Source organism: Protopterus annectens, chromosome 7.part0 (genome assembly GCF_019279795.1).
Source record: "Protopterus annectens isolate FY-2018-M chromosome 7.part0, PAN1.0, whole genome shotgun sequence".
Lineage (NCBI taxonomy): Eukaryota > Metazoa > Chordata > Ceratodontiformes > Protopteridae > Protopterus > Protopterus annectens.
Genome location: NC_056739.1, coordinates 900,763,287 through 900,790,611, shown reverse-complemented (window position 1 = coordinate 900,790,611; position 27,325 = coordinate 900,763,287). Strand labels below are relative to the sequence as shown.

The 27,325-nt window shown below is 44.0% G+C and overlaps 1 protein-coding gene across 1 annotated transcript in view; it reads left to right on the top strand.

Moving 5' to 3' along the window:
* The window catches only part of RAD54L2 (RAD54 like 2), a 2,252,401-nt gene that overhangs the window by 282,304 nt on the left and 1,942,772 nt on the right, over nucleotides 1-27,325 (top strand). Inside the window, exon 6 of the mRNA XM_044077481.1 lies at nucleotides 2,476-2,637. Coding sequence (XP_043933416.1) covers nucleotides 2,476-2,637 — 162 coding nt within the window. The remainder of the gene's footprint in view (nucleotides 1-2,475; nucleotides 2,638-27,325) is intronic.

Genomic DNA, 27,325 nt, shown 5'->3' with positions numbered 1-27,325 from the left:
CAATCTTAAGGGATGGGCACAGCTGTGCCCAACTTACCTCAGATTCTTCAATACTAAACTGAGATGCTTCACAAGGGCCTTTTTTTCCTGCATCAAAGTTCACGTCTCGGCCATTTCAGCTCATTATAACACAGAACTACCCCTCTTCTTTCATCCACTGCTCAAGCAGTTCCTCAGAGGGGCCAAACACTTAAGACCACCCAGGAGAGCCCCAACTCCAGCCTGGGACCTTAACTTTGTATTGGCGAAACTCACTCTTCCTCCTTTCGAGCCAGCTGCAAATGCAGATTTAAAATTCCTTTCTTGGAAAACAGCCTTCCTTTTAGCAATCACTTCAGCAAGAAGGGTATCTGAATTACAGGCCCTTATAGCAGTGGAGCCTTTCATCATCTTTCATGTGGACAGGGTGTCCCTCAGAACCAATCCCTCCTTCATGCCCAAGGTGGTATCCAGTGTGGCTCTTAATCAGTCCATTAATTTGCCAACCTTCTTTCCTAATCCACAGAGCAAAGGGGAACGGATACTGCACTCCTTAGATGTGCACAGACAACTTAGATTTTACTTGGACAGGACTAAACCTCAAAGGAAATCTGAACAACTATTGGTGGCATTTGCTGCAGGGGCAGAGAGGAAGGCTATTTCTAAATAAACCATTTCTAAATGGATAGGCCGTTGCATTAATTTCTGCTATAAGCACCACGGAAAACCTGTCCCACAGGGGATCAGACCCCATTCTGCCAGGGCTGCATCTACCTCCTACAGCCTTTCTCAGAGGTGTCCCTACCAGGGACATCCTAGAAGCTGCTACCTGGAGTTGTGTACATACTTTCACCAAGCATTACCATTTGCCAATTTTCTCTAAATCCAGAGCTGGCTTTGCCACTGCAGTCTTGCAGGGCCTTCTAGCTGGTCCTAATGCTATCTAAATTCCTCCTCCCATCCTTAGCTTTGGGAATCTACCCAAATGTGATGACTGCAACAGTGAAACACGAAGAACATAATACAGGTGTGTACACTTACCATAAATGTAGATGTTACAGTGTATTCACTGTTGCAGTCCTGATTACCCTTTCTCCACCCCCCTGACTTCTTTTGGCTATACCTCTATTCTCCTTTACTATGCTTAAAAGCTTTTTGGTGTATTTGCTTTTTGGTTGGAGGTATAACCTTGTATATATTTGTTTTATTGCTTCCCATTAAGGGGGCACCTGACATCTGGGGCAAGAAAAACTGATGTAATGGCGTCGGCTGCATGTTTTTATACCCCTGACTACCTGACGTCAGGGAAGAAGAGACAGCAACTGAAGCAGGACCCAAGACTTTGTTAATCAGGCCGACTGAGGGCTACTGCAAGCAGATAACCCAAATATGATGACTGCAACAGTGAATACACTCAACATCTACATTTATGTTAAGTGTACCAACTGTCTTTCTATATACAATGTGTATCTGAAGTCTGAACGCATTATGTAGGGAGTCTGTTAAGGTAAGTATGCTGAACATTAGAGGGGTCTTTGCTTTTGTACTTTCTGGTAGCTTTCTTTTTTCCTGTAAAGACAGGCATAGCTTTTCTGTTTCTGTACAGTTGCATTTCTGTATGCTTGCATTGCAGTAAACTTTTTTTTTTTTTTTTTTTTTTACTCTCCAGAAGAGGGGGTAATGCTGAAATGCAACCAAGAACATTTTGCTTTACTTATGAGCAGTACTGAGCTGTTGTAGTTTTATCTCAGTTATAGGACATCCATTGACAGGCCCTTGTTTGAATTCATCATCTCCACCAGGTGCTGACAAAAAAAAAAAAAAAATTAGATTAGCACTTGGAGATATCTGTGCACTTATATCCACACTCTCACACACTGTGATATTACACTTTAGCTGAGTTATGCATAGCCCTGAGCCCACCATTTTTTTAATGTATGTATATGTTACTATGCACATATGCCTTGTTACAGTGTTGGTGGGCAAATCATATTTAGATTGCACATGCAGTATGTCCTGCCAAGTCTCTGGGGAATGATAAATTTGTGTTGAACCATGGCAGCTTACTGTAAAAAGTTAAGTATCCCATGTTAGTTGATGCAGATTATCAGCGTTCCAAACAGTTCTGTCCTGCTCCCATGACTGAAACAGGTAAAAAAAATGTATGCTGCTGGCTAAAAATGTGTATAAAACCCCTTTTGTGCCACCCTCGTACACTTGTGTAGTCATCCTCATTTACATAAATGAAAGAGGTTCTAATAACTGCAGCACATAGAATTGTTTATTTGTCGTTATTTCTCAGTAGTTGTCATATCTTAACATGGTCATGTATATACAGATTTTATATATTTCTGCTTCTTTTTCAAGAGTTAAATATGTGTAAGCAAGCAAAGCAGATGTTATCGAAGAGAAAAAAGTAATTTGCAGGGTAAATACATTGGCAAATCCTCACTGTTTCTGGTTTTGCTGCACAACTTTTTTTTTTTGCTTTTTCAGAAGAAATTGTTGGAGAATTGCCATTACCGATCCCAATCCACAAACAGCAGATTGCACCCAGATCCAAAAATCAGGAAATAATTTGCCTGGACACCAGTAGTGGTAGTAGTGAAAGTGGAAGTGAGGATGATTCAAAGGGAAAAATACACATCACTAAAGATGGTAAGACATGGAAAGCAAATTGTCTAGCATTTATTGCTGTAGTTTTTTTGCAGCTACTAGTTACCTTCACATAAGAATAAAAAAGTTCATGTTTGTGAAGAGAGCTGTTAAGTCAGTGTACTTGCTGAGTCACTAAGAGTCACGGTTGCAACTTTGTTTTAAATTAGTAGACTGCAGTCTTCCTTGATTATGACTAGTTGACGTTGACCAGTCTTGTAAAACTAAGTGTTCTTCCTCCTTTTCTGTAACAAGAAGACTAATGAGGACAATAATTGTGATCCTTGGAACTGAAAAAAAATGTAACTGCAGGAATGTATGCCAACTGTGAGGTAGCAGTTCTCTTGGAATATTCTTCCTGGTCTGAGGAGGTACAGAGATCTCAGAGTTAACTGAAATAGCATAGGTGTTGGTGGAGATACAGTTTTCAAACATTTTTGCTTTGGGTATCAGCAAGGTATTCTGTTTGCTGATTATGTTGAATCACAATTTATTTTTTTAAGTATAGGATCTTGAGTCTTCATGGTTCATACTTAAACTAGAGAGATATGGAAGTTATAGGTTTTCATGTCAGAAGCAGTAAAGAGAGGTCTGTGAGTAAGTGCATTGTGCTGCCGAGTGGGTAATGTAATGCAGAACTACTGTGTTATTCGGGGAGAGGTAAAATAGATGCTTTGGGGTAAGAGGAAAAAGGGAGGCAGCTTTTGAGAGTTAGTTGCAGGAAACAGATTAGGAAGATTTTATCTTTCCTGCTACTGGCATTTTATATTTATGCACATCAAATTAGTTAATTAATTTTGAACTTGTAACTTTTGGCTACAGCCACCCATGCCTTTCTCACTGTCTGATCTCCTTGACTTGTCTGCAGCCTTAACGAGAATTCTCCCAATTTGCATGTTGTGCAGTTATGTCTGCTGCCATTTCAAAACCTGCCTTCTGTTGAACTTTATCCATTGCTGATATTCATATGTTCCATTGAGATGTGGTGTAAAAGTGTTTAGCAGGCCACAGCATATGTCCCATTAAGATGAGTTAAAGCAATGGTGCCCTAATTTAAATCATTGTTGCATTATTCATAAGATGCGAGTTTTCAGTGCTGTAATCCAGCTAGATACCAAAAGCTTTACCTTCCCAGGATCATATCAGTCAACAGAAAGACTTATAACTACACCCCAGTCTGTCATTCCTAAACCTAACTGTGTAGATAATAGGGTCCTGATTCTGTACAGGCACAATTTTTTCTGAGAATGTCATTAAGGTTCTTGATGAAGCCAGGAGACCCACAACTTGAAAATGTTTTGGCCAAATGAGGGCCTATTGGTGCCAGAAAAGTGGACAGGTCCCAAACAATCCATTGTGGAATATCTTTGTGAACTATTACATACAAATTTTATTATTTATTTTTATTTTTGTTTTATTTTACATTTGTTTACTGGGATCTTGCACATTCTTCCATAAAAACCCTCCTATTTGCCATCTCTGCTTTTTTGCCTCTCACTCCCACACTTGTGTCCAGATCTGTGGTCAGGTTATTCCTTTAAGTGCTACTGCGTCTGAGACCACCTAAAAAGCCTGTTACCCCCTACTTGGGGCCTCAGCTTTGTGCTGGAGAGGCTTACCTTACCTCCTTTTGAACTAGAAACATTAACAATCCTCAAATTCTGTACTTTGAAACTATCCTCCTTTTGGCCGTCACTTCAGCTGTGAGAGTTTTGGAGCTTCAGACATTCATGACCATTCCTCCTTTCTTATTTTTCACAAAGACAGGATGACCCTCAGGACTAATCATTCATTTTTGCAAAACATAATGAATGAGCTGTCTTGTCATAAACCTGCCTACCTTCTTTCCCAGTCCAATGAATTGGGAGGGGATGCTACATATTGTGGACATTGACAGACAGCTGAGATTTTGTATTGCCCAAACAAACTCCAATAAAAGTCTGATTGTTTGTTTCTTTGTTGGACTGTAAACTGGGCCAACTGGTATCCAAGCAAACTGTTGTATACTGGATCTCTAAAGCCATCCGATTTTGTTACTCTGTACATGACAAGTCCTTGTTCTCATGCCCTTGAGCTCATTCTAGCACTGCAGTAGTAGCCTCTGCAGCTTTCTGTAAAGGAGTGGCTACCAGGTCCAGTCTGGTGGCTGCCACCTTGTCATCTGTACATACTTTCACTAAGCACTACAGGATAGATTTATTTTCAAGTTCTAGAGCTGCTTTCTGTAGGTCAGTCTTGTATTGCCTCTTGCACAGCTCTACTGCCTTCTAACCAGTCACCCCAACTTTCCCTGTAGTTCTTGGAATCACCCATATGTTAGAATTGCTGCAACAGTGATTTCAGTCAGGACATAGTACAGTCATGTAAGAGCTTATCATAACAGTAGATGTCCCGCTGATCACGTTTTCAGTATTTCTTCTCACACTCCCTTTTTGCTTTTATCATCTCCTTTCTTCATCTTTATCCCTCCGTTCTTATCCCTTTATAAACATTGTAGAACCATAATTACAATTGTACATCTACCCATGTACCTCTGTGCTTGCGAGCTGAGGTCTTATATTGAACATACCATCCTGGGAAGGTAAAGCTTTGGTATCCTGGAAAGATGAAAGTGGGACCCATATCTTAGGAATACTGCAACAGTGATCAGTAGGGCATCTACTGTTATGGTAATTTCTTTCACAACTGTACTTTATTTCAACCATAATACATAACTTACCCTGGGGCAATCTCTGAGTGGGTTATATTAATTAAAGAGATACAGGGGCCTTTGTAAAGTTGTATGAAAAAAGGCGTTGCCCCTTGTGTAGGGACTGTGATGGCTTGCTTCCTGATTCTTCCCGATTCAGCCAGGGGTTCTTTGGTTTACTTTTTTCTGCATGTATCTGCATTGCCATATTGCTTTGCTACATCTTCACAAAAAGAGCTTGAGCCACAGTTTTTCCTTTGCTGTTTAGTTATTCTGAAACAGTAGTTTCTTTTTTTTTTCTTTTCTTCATTTTTTTGAGTTGCATTAATTTGCAGCATTGTATAACGTATTTTATTATCGGCTTTTGTGTTTTTGAATCATGCAGGTTCCTGTATACTCTGCTTTAGCCCTTTAAACATTTTCACACCTTTGTATTTGCATGTTGCCTTCTGAAGTGATGTTTTTAAATGTAGACCACACTGTGCAAGTCCTTTTTCAGTCTCACTCCAGTATTTATTTATTTGACATTTGTTTACCAGGAAAGTCCGACTGGGTAAAAGCTCATTTTCAGGTGAGGCCCGGGTAGAGAAGCTCCAATAAACACATTGCATATCTACAGGTTTTATATTACAATTCAGATACAGTACAGTAAGGGTACAGAACATAAAACTGAACAAGCAGATTTCTTATATAAAAGTAATCCAAATGTGGCTTTAATAAGCTGTAAAATACAGGCACTTGTGTGAAAGGACTGGAAGTTATTATTGTAAGAAGGGGGGAGAGGGCAGAGAAAGGAAAAACAAGTAGAAGGTAGAGAAATAGGTTAGCAGGTGGGACTAAAGAGAGACAGAAAAAGGGTAGGAGAGTTAAGGCATGGCACAAGACAATTTCAGAGCACATAACAGCTGTGAGATAGTGACTGAAGAACTATGTTGGCATAAGGCACTGGCAGATCCAGTAGCGGGATAGGGTATTTTTTTAGTTGAGATTTGAAGGAAGAGTAATGGGGTAAATGCCAGATAGATAGTACAGGAATTAAATTCCAGGTTTTTGTGACACGGTGTTAATACAGACGAACTCAAGGAGATCTGTGTGGTTTGTAAATAGATAATAGGTGCTTGTCACAGGATCACAAGTGACAAAATGGGGAGTACTATAGAAGTAAAGTTGTTATTGCTTGCGGAACAGATGAATTGTACAGTATTTTATGAATTAACAGGAGTTGGTGAAATGTTAACAGGTGGGGGAATTCTGTCTAGTGTAAGGGTTTGAGTGAGGAGCAGTGGTAAGACCTGGGGGCTGTCCAGTGGTGAACCTAGCTATCTTATTGTAGCATTGACTGAATTTAATTTTTAGGGATGAGTGTAGATTTTTTAGGATTGGGGAGGCATATAGTAGTGACGGCAGGAGATGTGAAGTGGTAGAAGTTTCTTTAAAGGAATTATTTAGAAATTTTCTGACTGTACAACATGTCTAGTTTTTGATTAGTCTTTTTTTATGCAATTTTTGATATGCAGATCGAGCTTGAGGTTGCAATCAGTTATAACACCAAGTAACTTAGTGTGAGAGACAACATAAATTTTTGTGTTTAGGAAAGTAATTGATAAGTTAGTATTAGGAAGGGGGGATTTATTAGGTAGGAACAGCAATAGTTGCATTTTTGGGGGGGTTGAGTAGGAGTTGGTAATTCGTGAGCCAAGTTTCTGTGGAGTTAAAAGCTTCCTGTGTTATGTTTTGAAGATGGATAAAGTTGTTTGATAAGCAGATTCAAGTGGCGTCGTTGGCATATTGGATAACGGTAGCTTGTTTTGCAGAGGTGTGTAGAGGATTTATACAGATGTTAAAAAGAAGTGGACTAAGGATGGAGCCTTGAGGTACTCCAGTAAGAACTGGTGGATAGGGAGCGGGATTTTAGTTTCATTTGACTGATTGATATCAGTCTGAGAGGTAACTAATAAACCATTGAAGGGAAGATTTGGTTAGCCAAGTAGAGAGAGTTGGGATAAAAGTTTATGGTGGGAAACAGTATCGAATGCCATGGCGAGATCTTTACTGTGTCTGTAAAAGAAAGAAGAGCAGTGGTAGTGCTGTGTGGAGGTCTGAATCCATGTTGTGTTCGAGGTAGAAAGAAGGTTATTGTGAAGCAGGTACTGAAGTAACTATTTATGGATGCATTTTTCTAGAATTTTAGAGAGTGGTGAAAGAATAGCAATGGGCCTAACGTTAGATATTTCAGTGGAGGTACCTCCTTTGTGAAGGGGAAGGACATATCATTTTTTTACAGAGGGTATGGACATGGGCTTTTTTGATCTGTTTATGAGGATCGGTACTGAATAGGCTATAGAGTCAGCTGCTATTTTTAGATGCACATCAGGAAGATTATCAGCAGATGTGGAGCAAGGTTTAAGTTTGTTTCACAAGGATTTAATGAGGGAAGTAGGTACTGGTTGGATAGAGAGGTTGCAAATACTTGTTTTGGGGCTTGGAATATAGTAGGAGATGTAGAGATAGGGATGGGGTATAGGTTATTAGAATTAGAGGCAGTTGCAGGAGTAGCTAGGAAATTGTTAGTAATAGCAGCTAATATGGTTAATGAAATGTGAGTTGAACTGAGTTGCTGTATCAGAGGAAGTGCTGTTGGTAGAAGGTTGAGGGGAAGAATGCTTACTAGGGTGTATAATTTTGTTTATGTTTATGGAGTTCCAAAAAGCTTTTGGATTACTTTTGTGCTCGTATTGTGGCTTTAAGTATATATATATATATATATATATATATATATATATATATATATATATATATATATATATATATATATATATTTTTTTTAATCTAAGTTGACTTGGCTTTTTACAAGGTTATGCAGTGTTTTCTATAGCGTTGTAGATTTGTTAAGAGTTTTCAGTCTTACATAGACTTCTCAAGCTATATCTCTTTTCATGAGAGATTTAGTATGGTTAGTAAGCCAGGTGGAGTAATTATTGACTTGTTTTTTTCTAACAGGGACAAGTTAGTTTAGTATGTCAATGAATGTTAAGTTAAATTTATTGACTGCTTCATAAAGAGGTAGGTATTTAAGGAAAGACCAACTAATAGTATTTAGAATGTTTGTAAAGGTCTCCTGATTAATGTGAGGTTAGCTTGTATACATATTTGTATGCATGTTTGCAGGGGTGTGTGATAAACCTAGTAGTACAGATTGGGGGGTGATCACTAATGGAGTCTGGTAATACAGTGGATTGTATAAAGTTACTGGGTTGGGAGACTAGAAGCCAGTCAATGATAGATTCAGTTTGTTGGGATGATTTGGAGTAGGTTGGGATAGTGATTATTTGTGTGAATCCGTACAGGTTAATGGTGTCATTAGAGAATTAAGAGTTGAGTTTTAGCCAGCCGATGTTAACATCACCAATTAATGTTGTGGTTAGTAGAATATTGGATGATGTCCAGGATAAGCAACAAGATATTTTCAAAAATGGCAAGATTTTTATAGGTGGTAGGTACAATGCGATAAGGGAGATGCTTTTATTATTATTTAGTTTAAGAATATTAATGATAAATTCTACTTATCATTAACATTTTTAGTGGAACAGAAACATTTTTAATGCTGCTTGTTTGATTCTTTAATACCATCAGTTTGATTTCTTTGTTCATGGTATTTTTGAATGTCAGGATAAGAAAAGCATTGAGAACAGAGTATTTCATCCCATCTGCTTCATATGTGAGAAGACAAATCACATGGTAAAAACTGAACAGCTTACAAAGACCTTTGAAGAACCCTTTAGTGGATAAAATCACTAGCTAGGGTAGCTCCTTCATTTGAATTGTATTGAAGTACTTGCATAAGTAATGTACAAAAATAACAGAGTAGTGGCAATAAAAGAAAAAAAAAAAGAAAATATCACAAATACAAAAATGAATGCAGTGAAGAAAATGAATAAAAAAGAAAAGTATGTAAACATTGTTATCTTAGTTATAACCTACTGCAGTTTTGTCTATTGATCTGCCTTGAAGATTTTTTTTAACACAGCTTGCCATTTCATTTTTAAACTAGTATTTCTTTTCCCATGTATGTATATATTTGCCTCAGTACTTGTAAGGCAGATGATGTCCTTCAAGGATGCATCTGCAGTCCTTACAAATGGGTTGTCCTGTCGTCAGGCAGCCCTTCGGTCGGCCGGATTCCAAAGTCTGGGTCTGGCCTCGGCTGATGTCGCACTTCACCCGACGTCATAGCTGCAGTTCTTCGGGTATAAAGGTATCAGCCAACGCCATTTTCCTCAGTCTTTCTTGCCGCGTGGCCAAGCAGAAGCTGTTCGCAAGTGCCGGTCGGTCAGAACCAGAGATTACTACTACCAAGACTTCTAAAGCTAAGTACCCGTTGGGGACTCTTTCTTGCCTCAGCCGATGTCAGAAAAAGTGAATAACTGTTTAACTTGTGGGAAACAAATACCTCATAAAGATTTCCACTCTTACTGCCTACCTTGTTTAGGCCCAGACCACGACGTAGCAGCTTGTCTAGCCTGTGCTTCTTTCAACCGATGGACGCTTAGACGTCGGTCGGAATTTGCTGAGGAGTTTTTTGGCTCCGCTTTTGCTTACATTATGCCTTCGGAAACTCCGACTACACAAATAACTAAAAAGCGCAAGGAAAAGGACCGACACTCGTGGTCCGCGGTTTCGGCCGAAACCGGGGTTAAGCCAACCGCGAGTGTCTCGGTTTCGGCTGAAACCGAGTCCACGGTTCTTCCTTCGGCCGAAAGCTTGCCTCCTACCGAGGCCTCATCCAGCATGGCTGAATCTGCTACTGAACTCCCACCTGCTCTTGCAGGTTCACTGGATTTATCTGATACTATTCCTTTAGATATTTCTACTCCAGCACGTTGAGCTGCTAGGCACCCTGCATCCATGTCGATTAAGGCTTTTGCCAGGGCTAAAGCAGCAAAATCTACCAAAACTGTGCCTGCTAAGACCCCCTCTCACAGGCCTAGCTCTAGTTCTCAAATGCTAAGTCTAGCAGAGGATCTCATTTCTTTGATCAGGGGATCCCAACCCCACCCAGACAGGGCCTCTCACCCACCTCCAGAGAAGAGGCCTAGAGCAGAACCCCCTGAGCCAGTTTCTTCAGATGAATCCTCTGGTGATTCAGATAATACAAATCCTCCAGAGGGCCCTTATTCTCCTTATGAGGACTCTGATGCAGAAGAGTCCATTCCTTCTGCCTCTCCGCCTGAGGAATTTTCTTTTGGGGAAACCTTGCATGCTATGAGGGAACAATTTCAATGGCAGGGCCAGGATTTTTCAGACTCTAGGAAAAGGCTTAGAACTTTTTTGCATTTGCCACAGCATAGGCCTTTAGCCATTCCTCCAGTACTTACTGTTGTGGATGATGCATTTAATGATGCTTGTACTGCCTGATTCTTTTCCCCCGGCCCCTGCTAAGCCCGATAGGTACTACAGGGTTCCGGACACACATTATCATTTGTATAAGGCTCCTTTTGCAGATCCTGAAACTATCTCCCAGGGACCCAAGGCTGTAGCAGCTACCTCTGCCAAAACCCCCCTCCCCTCTGAAAGGGAATCTAGGGCCTTAGAGAGATGGGGTAAAAAAGTTTACACTTCTGCTACTCTTTCAGCTAGGGCTTTAAACTGTCAATTCCACATGATTCAGTATCAGGAATTTATGTTAGATCAGTTAACTAAAAAACTGTCCTCGGATGAACCATTAGACAAAAAATCTGTTCAGGAAATGGTACATAACATTCAGCAGGTCAGTAATCATTCCTTAAAATGCGGCTATGATGCACTGGAGGCTTCTTTTAGATCAGCTATGACTGGTACAGTGATCAGAAGGCATGCATGGTTAAAAGAGCAGTCCTTACCAGACCATGTTAAATCAAAGCTCCTAGATGCTCCTATGGATAAGCTCAATTTGTTTGGCTCCCCGGCACAGCAGGTGCTGAAGAAGGTGGAGGAGAAAGCAAAATCTATCCAGACAGTCAAGGATTTCTTGGAGGTCCAGCCTCCAAGGTTTAGTAGGAACTGGCCTTCCAAGAATTGGTCCTTTCCAGACACCTCCAGAGCCCAGAGAGGCAGGAACAGGCGCTCAAGAGGCAGGGGTCAATCCAGAGGTGCCTACAGGGGACGTCAATGGCAGACTAACAACCAGCGAGGTACTGCCACAGATCCAGCCACCACCACTTCCACAGGACAATCACAGTGACTTGGCTCTGGCACCGCCTACCAGGGAACAACTAGAAGCACCCTTAGGCGGAAAGCTAGCCTTATTTTCAGTAAACTGGCACCGCATAACAGGAGACAAATGGATTTTACAGACAATAGACCAAGGTTACAGGTTTCACTTCCATACTCTACCAAGGAAGAGAGGAATGCCAAACCTACCTCTAAATCAGAAAACAGAAGCTCTACAACAAATAAATCACTTACTAAGCATGAGAGCTATAGAAAGGGTACCGTCTATGGAACAGGGGCAAGGATTTTACTCCAGACTCTTCCTGGTACCAAGAAAAGAAAACCAATGGAGACCTATTCTAGACCTGTCCGCTCTAAACACATACCTCATTGTTCCAAAATTCAAAATGCTGACCCTACAGCAGCTTCTTCCCATGCTGGGCAAGGAGTCTTGGCTGGTAACTCTAGATCTCAAGGAGGCATACCTGCACGTCCCCATACGACCAAATTGCAGAAGATACCTCAGATTTCTTGCAGGATCAGAGCATTATCAATTCTCAGCATTGCCCTTTGGCTTATCTACTGCGCCCAGAGTATTCACGAAATGCCTGGCATCAGTAATGGCTCATTGCAGACTTCAGGGAATTCAAATTTACCCTTACCTGGACGACTGCCTGTTACAAGCGGACAACAAAAACAAATTAACAAAAGATTTGAAAAAGGTCATTTATCTACTGCAAGCCCTGGGATACACAGTCAGTATAACAAAGTCAAGGCTGGTACCATCCCAAAGGATAACCTTCTTGGGTGCAGAGCTGGACACATCAAACCAAATGGCATTCCTAACAGCAGAAAAACAGAAGCACCTCCCTCTCTACTTCATGGCATTAACAAAGCAGAACCAGCTAACAGCAAGAAAAGTCCTGCAAGCCCTGGGTTACATGGCATCCTGCATAATATTGATTCCACATACCAGACTACATATGAGAAAGTTACAGTGGTACCTAAGGAATTTATGGTCTCAGCACAAGCACAGCCTAGAAACCCTAATTCCAATAATTCCATGCCTGAAGCAAGAATTCCAATGGTGGGCTCAGGCCTGTCAATCGAACAAAGGACTGCCCTTCCACAGACCTCAACCAAGCCAGACCATCACAACGGACGCCTCAGACCTCGGTTGGGGGGCACACATGTTGGACAATTGCATACAAGGTTTATGGACTCAAGACCAGCTGCACCTGCACATAAATCAAAAGGAGATGCTGGCAGCAAAACTGGCAATTCAGACATTCAGACCATTTCTTCGACAGGGTCAATTGCTGATAAGGACGGACAACACCACAGTTATGTGGTACATCAACAAACAAGGAGGCACGCATTCATACCCTCTATGCCGGATGGCAGTGGACCTCAGGAATGTGGCCCTGAGCTTCAACATTCAGTTACAAGCAATATTTGTACCAGGAAAAGAAAATATACTGGCAGACATCCTAAGCAGAACTACCACGGATGCCCACGAATGGATGCTGCATCCAGACATCTTCAAAACCATTACAGGGAAATGGGGACTACCAGAAATAGACTTATTTGCATCCCCACACAACCACCAATTGAAAAAATTCTGCACGAGGGCATACCACCCACTTGCTTGGAAGGTGGACTCCCTATCCTTCAGTTGGCAAAACCTGACAGCATATGCATTCCCACCTCTTCCTTTGATGCACAAGGTGCTATTGAAGATCAAAGAAGACCGTCCAAGGATCATCCTGATAGCTCCGGACTGGTCGAGGCAGCATTGGTACCCATTACTGAGGAGTATGTCTCGGGAACAAATATGGCCTCTGCCCCTAGTTCCCTTACTGTTAACACAGAACAACTTCAAAACCCTGCATCCAAACCTAAAAACACTGCAGCTGGCTGCCTGGAACATTGCATAAGACAAAATAACCCAGATTTATCTCAAAGGGTTAAAGACATTATCTTGGAGGCTCACAGACCCTCAACAAGAAAAAATTATTCAGCAAAATGGAAAAGATACCTCATTTGGAATGCAGCAAAAGGAGAAAATGTGTCACTGGTAAACATAGCTAACATCCTGGAATACTTGGCAGAGCTCTTCCACAATGGCCTGTCCTATTCTTCCATTAAGATTCATGCATCAGCTATTTCAGCAGAATACAACATGGACCCTCCAGTCTTCTCACATCCTCTGCTCAGGCAGTTTCTGAGAGGAATTAAAAATGTAAAGCCACCTAGCACCATTGCCCGCATGGGACTTGAACTTTGTGTTAGAAAAGTTGACGCTCCCTCCTTTCGAGCTAGCAGCAACAGCAGAATTACAGTACTTATCATGGAAGACTGCTTTCCTGCTTGCAGTCACTTCAGCAAGAAGAGTTTCTGAACTACAGGCATTAATGGCAGTACAGCCCTTCCTTATCTTCCATCAAGATAGAGTGTCCATGAGAACTAATCCTACTTTTATGCCAAAGGTGGTCTCCAGGGTATCTTTAAACCAAGCTATCCACCTACCTACATTCTTTCCCAACCCACAGAACAAGGGAGAAAGACTGTTGCATACCTTGGATGTACATAGACAATTGCGTTACTACCTGGACAGGACCAAGAGCAATAGAAAAACTGACCAGCTACTAGTAGCATATGCAACAGGAATGGAAGGGAAAGCAATTTCAAAACAGACAATCTCTAAGTGGATAGGAAATTGCATTAGATTTTGTTACTCGCACCATGGGAAGAAAACTCCAGAAAACATCAGACCTCACTCTACAAGAGCTACAGCCACTACCACAGCTTTTTTACGAGGAGTGGCTACCAAAGACATTTTAGAGGCTGCTACTTGGAGCTCCGTGCATACATTTGCCAAGCATTATAATCTACCCTTATACTCCAGATCCCGAGCAGGTTTTGCCACTGCTGTTTTGCAAGGGATCTTAACTACACCATAATCTTATTACTCCTCCTCCCCCAGTTTGGCTATGGTATTCTACCCATTTGTAAGGACTGCAGATGCATCCTTGAAGGACATAGTACAGTTTTGTACCTACCATAAATGTAGATGTCCGAGAGGCATGCATCTGCAGTCAGGATTACTCACCCTCCTTCCCCTCTGTGGTACTCCTAGGGTATTTGCCCATCTTGTAGCTAGCTGGGGGAATCTATTATGGTGTATTTGTTTGTATATATGTACATACATGCTTATTTTTTGTTTGCTCTCTACTATTTGGAACCATTTGCATTTATCCAAATTTAGCCTTCCTAGAGGGCACCTGGCATCTGGGGCAAGAAACACTGAGGAAAATGGCGTCGGCTGATACCTTTATACCCGAAGAACTGCAGTTATGACGTCGGGTGAAGTGCGACATCAGCCGAGGCCAGACCCAGACTTTGGAATCCGGCCGACCGAAGGGCTGCCTGACGACAGGACAACCCATTTGTAAGGACTGCAGATGCATGCCTCTCGGACATCTACATTTATGGTAGGTACAAAACTGTACTTTCTTCATGTTTCACTGTTGCAGTCCTCACATATGGGTTATTCGGCTCCCAGTAGCCCTCAGTCGGCCCGAATACCAGAGTCCTTGGTATATGATGTCGGCCACCACCGGTTGTAAAATTGATGTCAGAACGCCAGGTATAAAGGGAGGCAACCGACGCCATTTCCTCAGTCTTTCTTGCCGCGGAGACGGAAGCAGATGCAATTCGCACTAGTGCCATTTGGCCATTTACCTTCATTTTGCTTTCCGACTACCAACTTGAAGATGCCTTCAGATAAGTACCCCATTGGGGATCCTCTTTTCTTGCTTTAACGAATGTCAGATAAAGTTAATAACTGTCTTGCCCGTGGAAAACAGATTTTGCACCATGATTTCCATTCCTGTTGTATTGTTTGGGCCTTGATCACGATGTCCCTAACTGTGATCTCTGTGCTTTCTTTAACTCGCGTACCATACGCCGTAGAGCTAACATTTTGTATAAGCATTTCGGAGTCTGGCCCAAGTTCGTCGGTATGGCGTCCTCTGGTTTCCCGACTTCGGATATACCTAGGAAATGCAAAGACAAGGGCCGTGACAAGCCTAGGGTTAAATCTACTGACGACCCACCCATGCAATTGGTAGTCAGCACAGCGGTAGTCAGTGAGGCGCTTTCGCAGCCCTTGCAGTCCGCAGATTTTCAGCTGCAAGCCTCTGCCGAGACCTTTACGGAGCCCTCCATACCGCAGGCTGCTATTTAGTCTTCAGACCCTCTGCCTGTCGCCGCCTCAGATGGGTCCCGAGCCGCTTTGCAGGCACTGGCTTCTGACGCCTCTTCTTTTCGACATGAGAACAGAACCAGACCAACTACCTTAGTTCAGACTTCTGCAGTTGCTAGGCCTCCCGAGTCCCTCCGGATTGCTAGTAAACCTTCCAGAAGCAAACCTACTCACAAGTGGGCGTCGACCTCCTCTCCTGTGCCTCAGTCCCAGTTGGTAAAGATGGCTGGTGATCTTTTTTCCATGATTAGGTTCAGAGGTTTATAGGTTCATACTAGGCTATCTGCCCTAGGGCATTTATAAGCCTAGCCAGAGTGTGTTTGGCTTTCGCCACCCATTTTAAATTAATTTTGCTATGCCCTTTTTCGAGGTTAGTATACTGTGCCTCTGTCTAACAGTGACACAGAAGTGATACCTGGGGTAAACCTACGATCTCGCATCCACTCATCAAGATTCCTCTTGAAGAAAGTCAGTGAGGGACTCTTCCTAACCTGGACTGGGATTTTATTTCAGAGTGAAGGGAGCCTCTGGGTTATGAATCTGTCCCTCCAACATGTCCTATTTATTTCAGTGCTGAGGTTCAAGTCTCTCGAGCGCGTAGCTCGATGGGATTTGGATTTTCTGAGGTGCAGCATGTCCATTAATTCCGGGTTGGACATGGCTTTATACGTCAGGCACAGATCGCCTCTGAGCAGGCGGTATGCCATTGAGTAGAGCTGGAGTTTCTTTAACCGGGCAACATATGGCATCTGTTTGAGCCCTTTGATCCTCTTGGTGAGATACTTTTGGGGTCTTTCCAGTTGCTGCAGGTGTCTGGTAAGGTACATCCCAAAAGGGGCATTGTACTCAATTATGGGCCTGATGAGGAATGAGTAAAGAGGCACGATGACCTCCTCTGATCTAGATGTGAATCACTTCATGATTAGGTGGGCTATGTAAAATGTTTTTTAACCACTTTGGCCACGTGGTTGTCAAATGAGAGATTGCTATCAACTTGGGTCCCCAGGTCCCTAATTACTTCTTCTGTACTTAATGGATTACCACCTATGTGGTAATTTGTGGGCACTTTGTTTTTGCCAAAGGGGATGACTATACACTTTTTGGCGTTTAGCTTGAGGCCATGGCTCTGGCACCAGTTGTCTGTTTCTGTGAGGCCCTTTTGGAGGATGCTTGTGTCGGCTGGAGAGTCTATTATGGCGCCCAGTTTGCAGTCATCTGCGAACTTGGTCAGCCACAGTCCTTCCGTGTTAGCCTGTACCTCCGAGAAATATATACCGAACAAGAGAGGTCCCAGGACTGAGCCTTGTGGGACTGCACTTGTAACTGGTTTGGAGTCTGACATGGCTCCAGCAATTCTAACAATGTGGGTTCTGTCCTTGAGCCAGTTTGCAACCCATCTAGTGACATAGGGGTTTATATTTAAGCTGGTGAGCTTATCTATAATGCCCGAGTGGGGTATTGTATCGAAGGCTTTTGCGAGGTCCAGGTAGGCTGTGTGGACCACCTTCCCCTCGTCAATGGCCTTGGTGACTGTTTCAAAGAAGTCAACCAGGTTTAAGAGGCAGGATCTGCCCTTAACAAAGCCGAACTGGGTAGGATCCAGTGTCTGTAGGTCCCCAATATCTTTATTTATGAGGTCCATGATGATCCTTTCCATAGCTTTGCAGACCAAGCTAGTCAGGCTTATGGGGCGATAGTTTCCAGGATCCGTTGTGCACCACCTTTGTGGAGAGGGACCACTGTTGCTGTACGCCACTCTTTGCGTACATATCCTGTAGTAAGGCTGAGATTGAACAGTAGTTTTATGTTTGGGTTTAGCTCTTCTTGGAGTTAATGTAGGACGCAGCCCGAGACACCATCTGGTCCCATTGATGCTGTGTTTTTTGCTTTGGAGAGGGCGGCTCTTACCTGAGCATCTGAGATGTTAGGGGGGCAGCACTCTTCTGGGATGGATATTCACTCTTTTGGTGGGGGGGGGAGAAGTTTGCGCTGAACCTGTCAGCTAGGATGTTGGCAATGTCTGTGGGTTCGGTGTATTTTTTGTCATTTTGGACTAATTCTGAGCATATCTGGGAATTCCCACCCAGGTTCCTAACATAACTAAAGAAAGCCGTCTGATTATCCTTAGTGTCCTGTGCAATTTTTCTCTCGAAGCTGGCCTTAGACGATTTTATGAGTGCCAGTAGTTTTTTGCTAATACTGATCAGAGATTCCTTCCCTTTTTGGGATTTTGCTCTATCATGTAGTAGCTTCCTCCTTCTATTGTATAGTTTGTTTATGGCTGGGGTCCACCAGACAGGACATCTGCCTTTGGAGGATTGGGTCTTGGTTTTATTTGGGATTGCATGATGCATGCATTCCTGAAGGTGTTCATAGAATGCGTTTATAAAGGATTTTGCGGTCTGGGCCGTATTTTCCACAGGCCCGGGGGCTTTGAAGGATTCCACCTCGGTTTTGAGGAGTGTGAAATTTGCTTTAGAGAAGTTTTTCACTGTGGTTTTGTGGGCAGGGGGTGGGGTCGGGATGTGACTATCCAGTGAGATTAGTTTATGGTCTGATCTTACCAGTGAGGGATACATTTCTGGTCTGGAGCATATAGTCCCCATGTTGGTGATGATCAGGTCCAGTATGTTTTCCCCTCTTATGGGAGTGGTAACAAGTTGATGTGAGAGTGTTCAATCTCGCCTTTGTTCTTACACATGGGTTCGGAGCCGATCCTCGGCTCCGTGCCGGCCGACTGCAAGCTCTGCATCGAGAAGAAGCTCGAGGACATCTAATACCCACAATCCCCCTCTGCCTTTACCTCAGATCTAGTTTGCCGCTGCTGCATACGCATCGCTGGGGACTAGCTCGAGGCTTTTACAGATAAGAATTTATCTTTCTGTTTAAATTTTTTCAAAAAATTACTTTAAATCTAGTCAATAAATAGTTAGAGTAGGTGTGTGAGTGGACTTAGATATCTCGGTTCCTTAGATTAGTTACTTAGTTAACTAAAGGGTACAGAGTTTTTCGGGGCCTACCACCCCTACTTGGATTACTTGACTAAGTATTTGTTGTAGTCTGCTTTATTAAGGAATTGACACTTATTACCGGATTTGACTTTTTTCATTGGAAGTGACTTTAACTTACTGGACTGTCTCTCTTTCTTGTTATTATGTCAGAAAAATTAAAATCTGGCTTCAAACGTTGTCAGTGTGGCCAAAAGATGTCGGTCACAGACAACCACAGTTCCTGTGTCTACTGTCTTGGCCCTCTCCACTTACAAGAGGACTGCTCTATTTGTCACTCTTTTAGTGGGAGGGTCATGACAGATAGGCGCAGGAAACTGATGGACAGAGGATTGCTGAAACCCTCTTTCCAGGAGGCTCTGGATGCTTCAGACCAGGCATCCAAGTCTTCGAAGGGGTCGAAGGCGTCGGAGCCAAAGTCATCGGCTCCGAGCTCTTCAGGTCTAGTTAGATCACCGGTTCCACAGACTTCGGGGCCGAGTGTTCAACTGTTAGCAGTTTCAGAGCCTCGAGTCTTGGAACCGGTGACGGAGCTCCCTCCACCGACTCTGCTGAGGTCGGCTCCGTCTTCGATCCTTTCGACTCGTTCTTCTAGGCCCTTTTCCGACACCGATGTGGACCGTGTGGTGCAGAAACTGATGGAGCATACGGCCCTATCCAAGCTTATCTCGGTCTCCTCTCAGTTGATGTCGAGACTTGAAGGCCTGCCACTATCTCCACCTGTTCCTCCTCCGAGACCTGTTCAGTCTTCGGAGCCGGAAGAAGCTGACCTGATGATTGTGGAGCCCTCGGTGCCAGAACCGTCTTTTTCTCGGTCGGCACCGTTCACCTCGACTCCATCCGATCCGGTACCGGAGTCTCGGGGCCGAAGATCCGTCCTTGGTTCCGGGACCGAGAGTCGGACCGATGTTTCGGTTCCGATGCTCCCTCTCGGGGCCTCGGCACGGATCGATTCGGTTCCGTCCTCGGGGTCGGTGCCTTCGGCTCCTGTTTCGGGGATTCTTCCCATTTCTTCGGAACCAGGAGATACCTCGACTCGGGACCCGGGGGCCTTCGACCTCATGAGGAAGGTGTTGTCTACCCAGACAACCACATCAGCAGGTACAGCTTCTCCTCCCCACAAAGGACCGTTATCTTCCTCTGCACCCACGGCCACGTCCAAGCGTCGAGCACCAGTGTCTCAGCCACCCCTGGAGGGTGCCCCCTCTTCCTCGGAGGCTTCTTCGGATGCTCCCCACGAAGAAGTTCCTAGGAAAAGACTGTGTAAGAGGAGACACTTGGATTCTCCACAAGAATCCTTGACATCTGATACTGACTTAGATGAGTCAGAAGGGTCCCCTAAGTCACCTTCAGAGGATGTCTCTTTTTCTGACATCTTGGAGATCCTTAAACAGAGAGGTGACTGGCAAGCCCTCCCCCCTTCTGAGGATGAGTCAGTTTTGCTGAAGGCATTTGGTGCCCGTCCTTCCTCCTCCTGGGTCACTCCGCCCTTTGATGAGTTAATGGAATTAATTGCTCGAAGTGCGTGGGAGACTCCTGACACGGTGGAACCAGTCCCTAGGAAGCCAAATAAGTACATCACGGCACCACAGGACAAAGCTTACCTCACCAAAGGAGTTCCAGTAGACGCCATGGTGGTGGCAGCGGCCACTAAAAAGGAGATGTCGGAGTCTTCCTCATCTGTCCATCCGCCTAACAAAGATTCTAGGACCATGGACAGATACGGGAAGCGCATTTTCAGTTCAGCGGCTTTCTATGCGTTCCCTGAACTATTTGACTCATTTTACACGTTTACAGAGGGATCTAGTCAAAGAGTTGGGAGATACCCTCCAGGGTGCTACAGATGCCGCTGTATCAGAGAAAGTTACAGCGCATCTCAACACCCTTACGTCCATTGTGAACTCGTCCATGAGGCTGATATCCTATGCAGCCGAAGGATCGAGTAGGGCAGCGGCTTCAGCGATTGCTCTTCGTAGGCAATCCTGGATGCGCTTATGTTCATTTGCGGAAGCCTTCAAGTCTTCCTTTACTAATGCCCCATTTGACGGAGCCACACTTTTTGGCCCTAAAGTAAAGGAGACCCTTACCCGGTGTGAACAGGAGGGAAAGACTCTGTCTGCTGTCGGAGTACGTTTTTCCACCCCTTCCAGACCGTACCCCAAAGGGCAACATGGTGGGAAAATGTGGTTTCGAAAACCCCAAGGATCTTTCCCAAACACACAGGGTGATGCCCCCTCTAGAGGCAGAGGGGGGGGGCAGAGGTGGAAGACGCCGCTCTGGTGGCAGAGGGGGTCCGCAAAACCAAGGTGACAGGGATAACCTCCCTGGCAAACCTTTTCAGCACTCCTGAGAGGAGGCCCGACTGTCCTGCTCTGGAGGCAGTCGGGGGTCGCTTAGCTTTATACCCTCAGGCCTGGCTAAACCTTTCCTCAGACAATTGGGTAAAAAGCGTTGTTACCAGAGGTTACAAAATCCCATTTCTATCCACCCCCATTCCAAAAAGAAAGCTCCCAGATGTACCACCCCATCTGCGAGAGCCAGCAGCTACAGAAATTTCAAAGCTGCTAGAAAAAAGAGTCATCCAACCAGTCCCAGCGGACCAAATAGGATTCGAACTTACTCAAGGTTCTTTTAGTTCCAAAGAAAACAGGGGACTGGAGGCCAATTCTGGACCTAAGCCATCTCAACACCTTTGTCAAGAAGGAAAAGTTCCGAATGGTCACGCTTCAATCGATCCTTCCATTCTTACAGAAGGACGACTGGATGTGCTCAATAGATCTGAAGGACGATACTACCACATCAAAATGGCCAGGGCGTCCAGGGATCATTTGCGCTTCCGGCTGGGAGCCAGTCACTATCAGTTTCGAGCCCTGCCCTTTGGCCTGACCACAGCCCCCAGGGTCTTCACCAAATGCATGGCAGTGGTAGCGTCTCATCTGAGGCGCCTAGGATTCCAGGTGTTTCCGTATCTGGACGACTGGCTCCTGTCTGCCACCACCAGGCGTCAACTGATACAAGCCAGGGATTACACCCTACAACTTTGTACACACCTTGGCATTTCAGTAAATTTCGAAAAATCGTTGCTACAGCCATCACAGCATATCTTATTCATAGGAGCGGAATTAGATACGCGTCAGTTAGTTCTAAAACTTCCTGCAGAAAGAATAGTAGCACTTCAATTCAACATTTCCCTTCTTCTGTCGTCCAGAAAGTCCCCAGTAAAAATTGTTCTGAAAGTTTTGGGTCTCATGGCAGCTTCTCTCATTGCGATACCATTGGGAAGACTGCACATGAGAGTGCTACAATGGCTTCTATTTGCACAATGGTCATTCCAACAACTTCCACTGACTCACGAAATGTTGATAATGAAAACATGCAAATCACACCTAATGTGGTGGTTACAGACTTGCAACCTATCCGGCGGAAGACCATTTGTGCTACCCACACCGTCAGCGACGATAACCACGGACGCTTCCCTGATAGGGTGGGGGGGCATTTTTCAGGGACAGACAGTCCAAGGCGAATGGACCAATCTGGAGTACAATCTGCACATCAATGTTCTGGAGTTGAGGGCAGTGTTTTTGGCGTTGCAACACTTTGCTCCCCTTCTTCCTCCAGGGACCATTGCAGTTCAGACAGACAACATGTCCGTAGTCTGGTACATAAACAAGCAAGGGGGAACCAGGTCTTACCAACTATGCAGAGAGGCCATGAGAATTTGGCAATGGGCAGAGTCCACGGTCGCTTTCTGATCGCAACGCACATCCCGGGTCATCCAACGTCATAGCCGACAGGCTGAGCAGGGCAATACTATTGCCTCACGAGTGGTCCCTCAAACAGTCAGTTGCAGGAAGGATTTTTCGCAAATGGGGCCAGCCTACCTGCGATCTGTTTGCGTCTCCAATGAACGCCAAATGCAGGAGCTACTTTGCCCTATTACCCTCCAGGGAAGTCCCCAGGGACGCTGGTGCACGATTGGCCCCGGGTCTCCTATATGCTTTTCCTCCATTTCCCCTGATTGCAAAGTTTCTACAGAAAGCAAACAACCTTCAGAGGACTATAATTCTCATTGCTCCGTTCTGGCCTCGTCAAATTTGGTTCCCCTTTCTATTGCATCACCGCATTCGGGACCTTGGATGCTGGACCCAGAGCCAGATCTACTGACTCACTCGTCAGGAGTTCCTCACCCATCCCTGAATCTCTCCATCTAGCAGCTTGGCTGCTCCTTCTTTCTAGCCAGGTCAATTCCCCTTATATCGGCGGTTCAAGATATTTTGGTAGCTTCTCATAAAGTTTCCACTACAAAGACTTACACCAGTAAGTGGAAGCGTTTTGTCTTCTGGGCGGAGTCACATCAGTTGGACCCTGTTACAGCTCCGTTGAATAAAGTTTTAGAATTTTTGACTGAATTATTTCAGGAAGGAGCTTCCCCGGCTACCTTAAGAGTACAGTTAGCTGCCATTTCTAACTATCATGTAGAAGAAAGTGGTGCACCTATTATGGCTCACAGACTTTGTAAAGCCTTTTTAAAAGGTTCCTTTCATATCAGACCACCAGTCAGAAGTCCGACGTCACCGTGGAATTTAAATTTATTACTCTCTAAATTGATGTTACCACCCTTTGAACCAGCTTCAAGTTGCACTTTGAAATTTTTGTCATGGAAAACATTATTTCTAGTGGCTATTACATCTGCTAGACGGGTGTCTGAGCTGCAGGCCCTTTCGGTCAAACATCCTTATTTAATTTTTCATTCTGACAGAGTATCCCTACGCACTAATCCGTCCTTTCTTCCCAAAGTTTGTTCTACTAGTAATATTAATCAGTCCATCGAATTACCCACCTTCTTTAAAAACCACTCTAATAAATTAGAGTATATGTTGCACAAACTAGACGTCCATAGACAACTCAGATTTTATTTGGATAGAACAAAAGATCACAGGAAATCTGATCAACTATTTGTAGCTTTTGCTGACAGCAGAAAGGGTCTTGCAGTCACGAAACGAACTCTTTCGAAGTGGCTAACTGACTGTATCATTTATGTTTATGAAGCTTCTGATCAAACATTATCAGCAAAACCCAGAGGACATTCTACCAGATCAATTTCTACATCTTTGGCTCACGCAGCTCGTTTACCTTTAGACACTATTTGTGCGGCTGCTACGTGGGCTAAACCACATACATTTATATCTCATTACAAAGTGGACAGGGTTTCTAGGGATAGGGCAACCTTTGGTTCCACTGTGCTCAAGAACGTTCTCCCTTGAGTTCCTCAGGATCATGGAGCTAGGGCGCTACCCATGTGTAAGAACAAAGGCGAGATTGAACACTCTCACATAAAGAAGTTATGTCCTTACCATAACGTTCCATGTGGAGTGTTCATCTCCTGTCATTACACTCCCACCCTTCCCACCCTTAGGAAGAACGTTCGATTTGGTGCCTGGTCTGGAGTATTCTCCTTCTGCTGTTGCAGTATTACTGTTGCTATCATACACTGGGTATGTTTGTATATATGTATTTTATGTATATAGTTGGCATGTGTGCGTGCTTTATGTCTGGTTTGCTTGCAAACTAGATCTGAGGTAAAGGCAGAGGGGGATTGTGGGTATTAGATGTCCTCGAGCTTCTTCTCGATGCAGAGCTTGCAGTCGGCCGGCACGGAGCCGAGGATCGGCTCCGAACCCATGTGTAATAACCAAGGCGAGATGAACACTCCACATGGAACGTTATGGTAAGGACATAACTTCTTTTTCCATAGCATTTGAGTTTATAAATTCTATGAGCCTTTGGGCTAGGGTGTTGGAGCTGGAGTAATGCTCCCAGTCTATGTTTATATTTTCCAGTGTTCTCAGGAAGGCCGAGTGGGGTTCCTAGGTTTGGGAGGGTGGTCTGTAGCAGGCTATAAACTGGAAGGCAGTTTTACCCACTGTTAGTTGCACATGGATAGTCTCTGATGCTTCATGCTGTGCCACCAACCTGGAGGTGTGGGTATCTTTGACGAATATTGGTATTCCCCCTCCTTTTGTGGTTTGGTCCAAGTTTTGGGGCCGAAAAGCATGGTATGAGGTATAACCTGGTAGTGCTGGGGTGCTCTCGGGAGCCTTGAACCAGGTTTCCGTTACTGCACAGATGTCGATGTTCTCCATGCTAAGGATAGTTTTGAGTGCGTGCATCTTGAGGTTTAGACTTCTGGCGTTGAGTAGCATTACTCTTAGTGTCTTATCCCTTGTGATACCTATGGAGGTGGGTATGTTTTTTGAGACTTGCCTAAAAAGGCACTATGAGGGTAGCAAGAGCCTTTGCCAATGTCCAAAAGCCCAGGGGTGGCAGGTGCAAGCCGTCCCTAGCGAAGCATCGTGGCTTGTCGAGCATGTCATCCCCGGCTGACAGGCATTGGATCCCCTTTGAATGACACCAATACTTAAGCCAATTGTTGAAATTGATCATCTTGTTTTCATATTGTGGCATCATTCTTGGTGAGGGTAAGATGCTACTGAAGGTCAGGGTCATACCGGCCTGGGCTACATGCTCAGAGAGCTCCTCTATGTCTCTTTTCATGTAGTCCAGGGAGGTACGTCTCAGGTCATTCACACCAGCATGGACAATGACTGAGTCATATTTGTGCTTGCCTTGGAGCGATCTGAGTGCGTGTGTTATGTGGTGGATCCTAGCGCCCGACAGGCAGCTCACCGTGACCTTCTCCTTGTTCAGCCTGGTGAGCGGGACGTCAGTGTGCCTGATGATAGAGTCACCTATTACAAGTGTATCAGGTGTGTTGTTTACCCTTAAGGGCTGTGATTGTTTGGCACACTGGCTTTGTGAGCTATGTGTTACACGTGTTTTGTTTTGGGGTAGTGGTTGCTTGGGTGTCTGCTTTGGAGGTATCTGCTGCTTAGGCAGATTTTTATTTAGAGCTTCCGAGTATGTTTTTGTGTGTTTATGTGTTTGGTTTGCTGTCGTGGTAGGTCTATGTGAGACTGGAATTGTAGTAAGTGTGGTTTCCGTCTCCTCCTGACTGGTTTCGCCAGTACTGAGTTGAGAGAGCTTAGCCTCCAGTTTGGCTGTATGGTTGCATCTCTCACATGTGTTGGAATTTGTTGTGAGGAGGAGAGAGTTGTCTGTGTACATGAGGCAGTTGCAACATTGCCTCAAGATTCCCAGATTCACCAGCTGGACTGGAGAGGAGATTGACAACTGACCTTTGGACATGCTAGAATAGTATTGGGAATTACTTTATAATTGAAAAAAAGGGCAAATGGGAGAACAAGGTACTCAAGGGGAGTTTGTGAGGGTGTAGTGCTTTTAATTGTTTAGTGCTGACTTAGTGAGCAAGTGCCAGGTAACTTAAATGCAAAAACGACAAACAGTAACTTTCTTTCAAGTGAAACAAGGAAATAAGTACAGTAAGCAATGCAGATATCACTAGGGATCCACAGAAGCACTGAAAAGCCGCGTTTTAGGTGGAATTAGCATTTCAAGGAAATAAGCAATCAAACATCAAGCATACAAACAAAGCTAGATTCAGCAGGCCTGGATGTAGTCTATGCTACAGCAAACAAGGTGTACCAGTTTCAGTAAGAAACGGTTCAAATATGCAGGCACTATAAGCCTTTAACCAGAAATTCCCAGGTCAGAAGGGCAGAGTCCAGCATCTCCTCCCACAAGAGTGCAGACCACGAACCTTCTTAATGTAAAATAACTGGCCTGAAGCCCAAGTGCTTAAACCAGAACTAATACACTTAGAATAACAGACACTGAGCCCTCAATCAGCAGTTCCCAACTTAGAAGGATGTAAGCTACCTGTCCTGCCACCACAGTGCAGGCCACAAACCTTCCTAATGTAAAACAACTGGTCTGAAGCCCAAGTGCTTAATCCAAAAGACTTAGAATGATAGCTACAGTTTAATCAAGTTACTATCAAGCAGTAATAAATACAATTGAATACTTTAAAGAATGCCTGGATTAGTGCTCAAGTTATATAAACAAAGCTAGATTCAGCAGGCCTGGATCTAGTCTATGCTACAGCAAACAAGGTGTACCAATTTCAGTAAGAAGCAGTTCAAATATGCAGGTACTATAAGCCTTTAACCAGAAATTCCCAGCTCAGAAGGGCAGAGTCCAGCCTCTCCTCCCACAAGAGTGTAGACCACGAACCCTCTTAATGTAAAATAATTGGCCTGAAGCCCAAGTGCGTAAACCAGAATTAATACACTTTTAGAATAACAGACACTGAGCCCTCAGTCAGCAGTTCCCAACTTAGAAGGATGTAAGCTACCTGTTCTGCCACTACAGTGCAGACCACAAACCTTCTTAATGTAAAACAACTGGTCTGAAGCCCAAGTGCTTAAACTAAAATGTTTAGAATGAGTGACACCAAGCAGTAATAAATACAGTTGAGTACTTTTAATATGACGCAAAAGCAAAATAAAGTAGGAAGAAACACAAATACAGTAAAAGCAGATATATTTTTAATTTTAATTTTTTTTTTTAAGTGGAAAGAGAGAAAGGAGTAGCAAAAACTAAGCTGATTGGCCTTCTCAA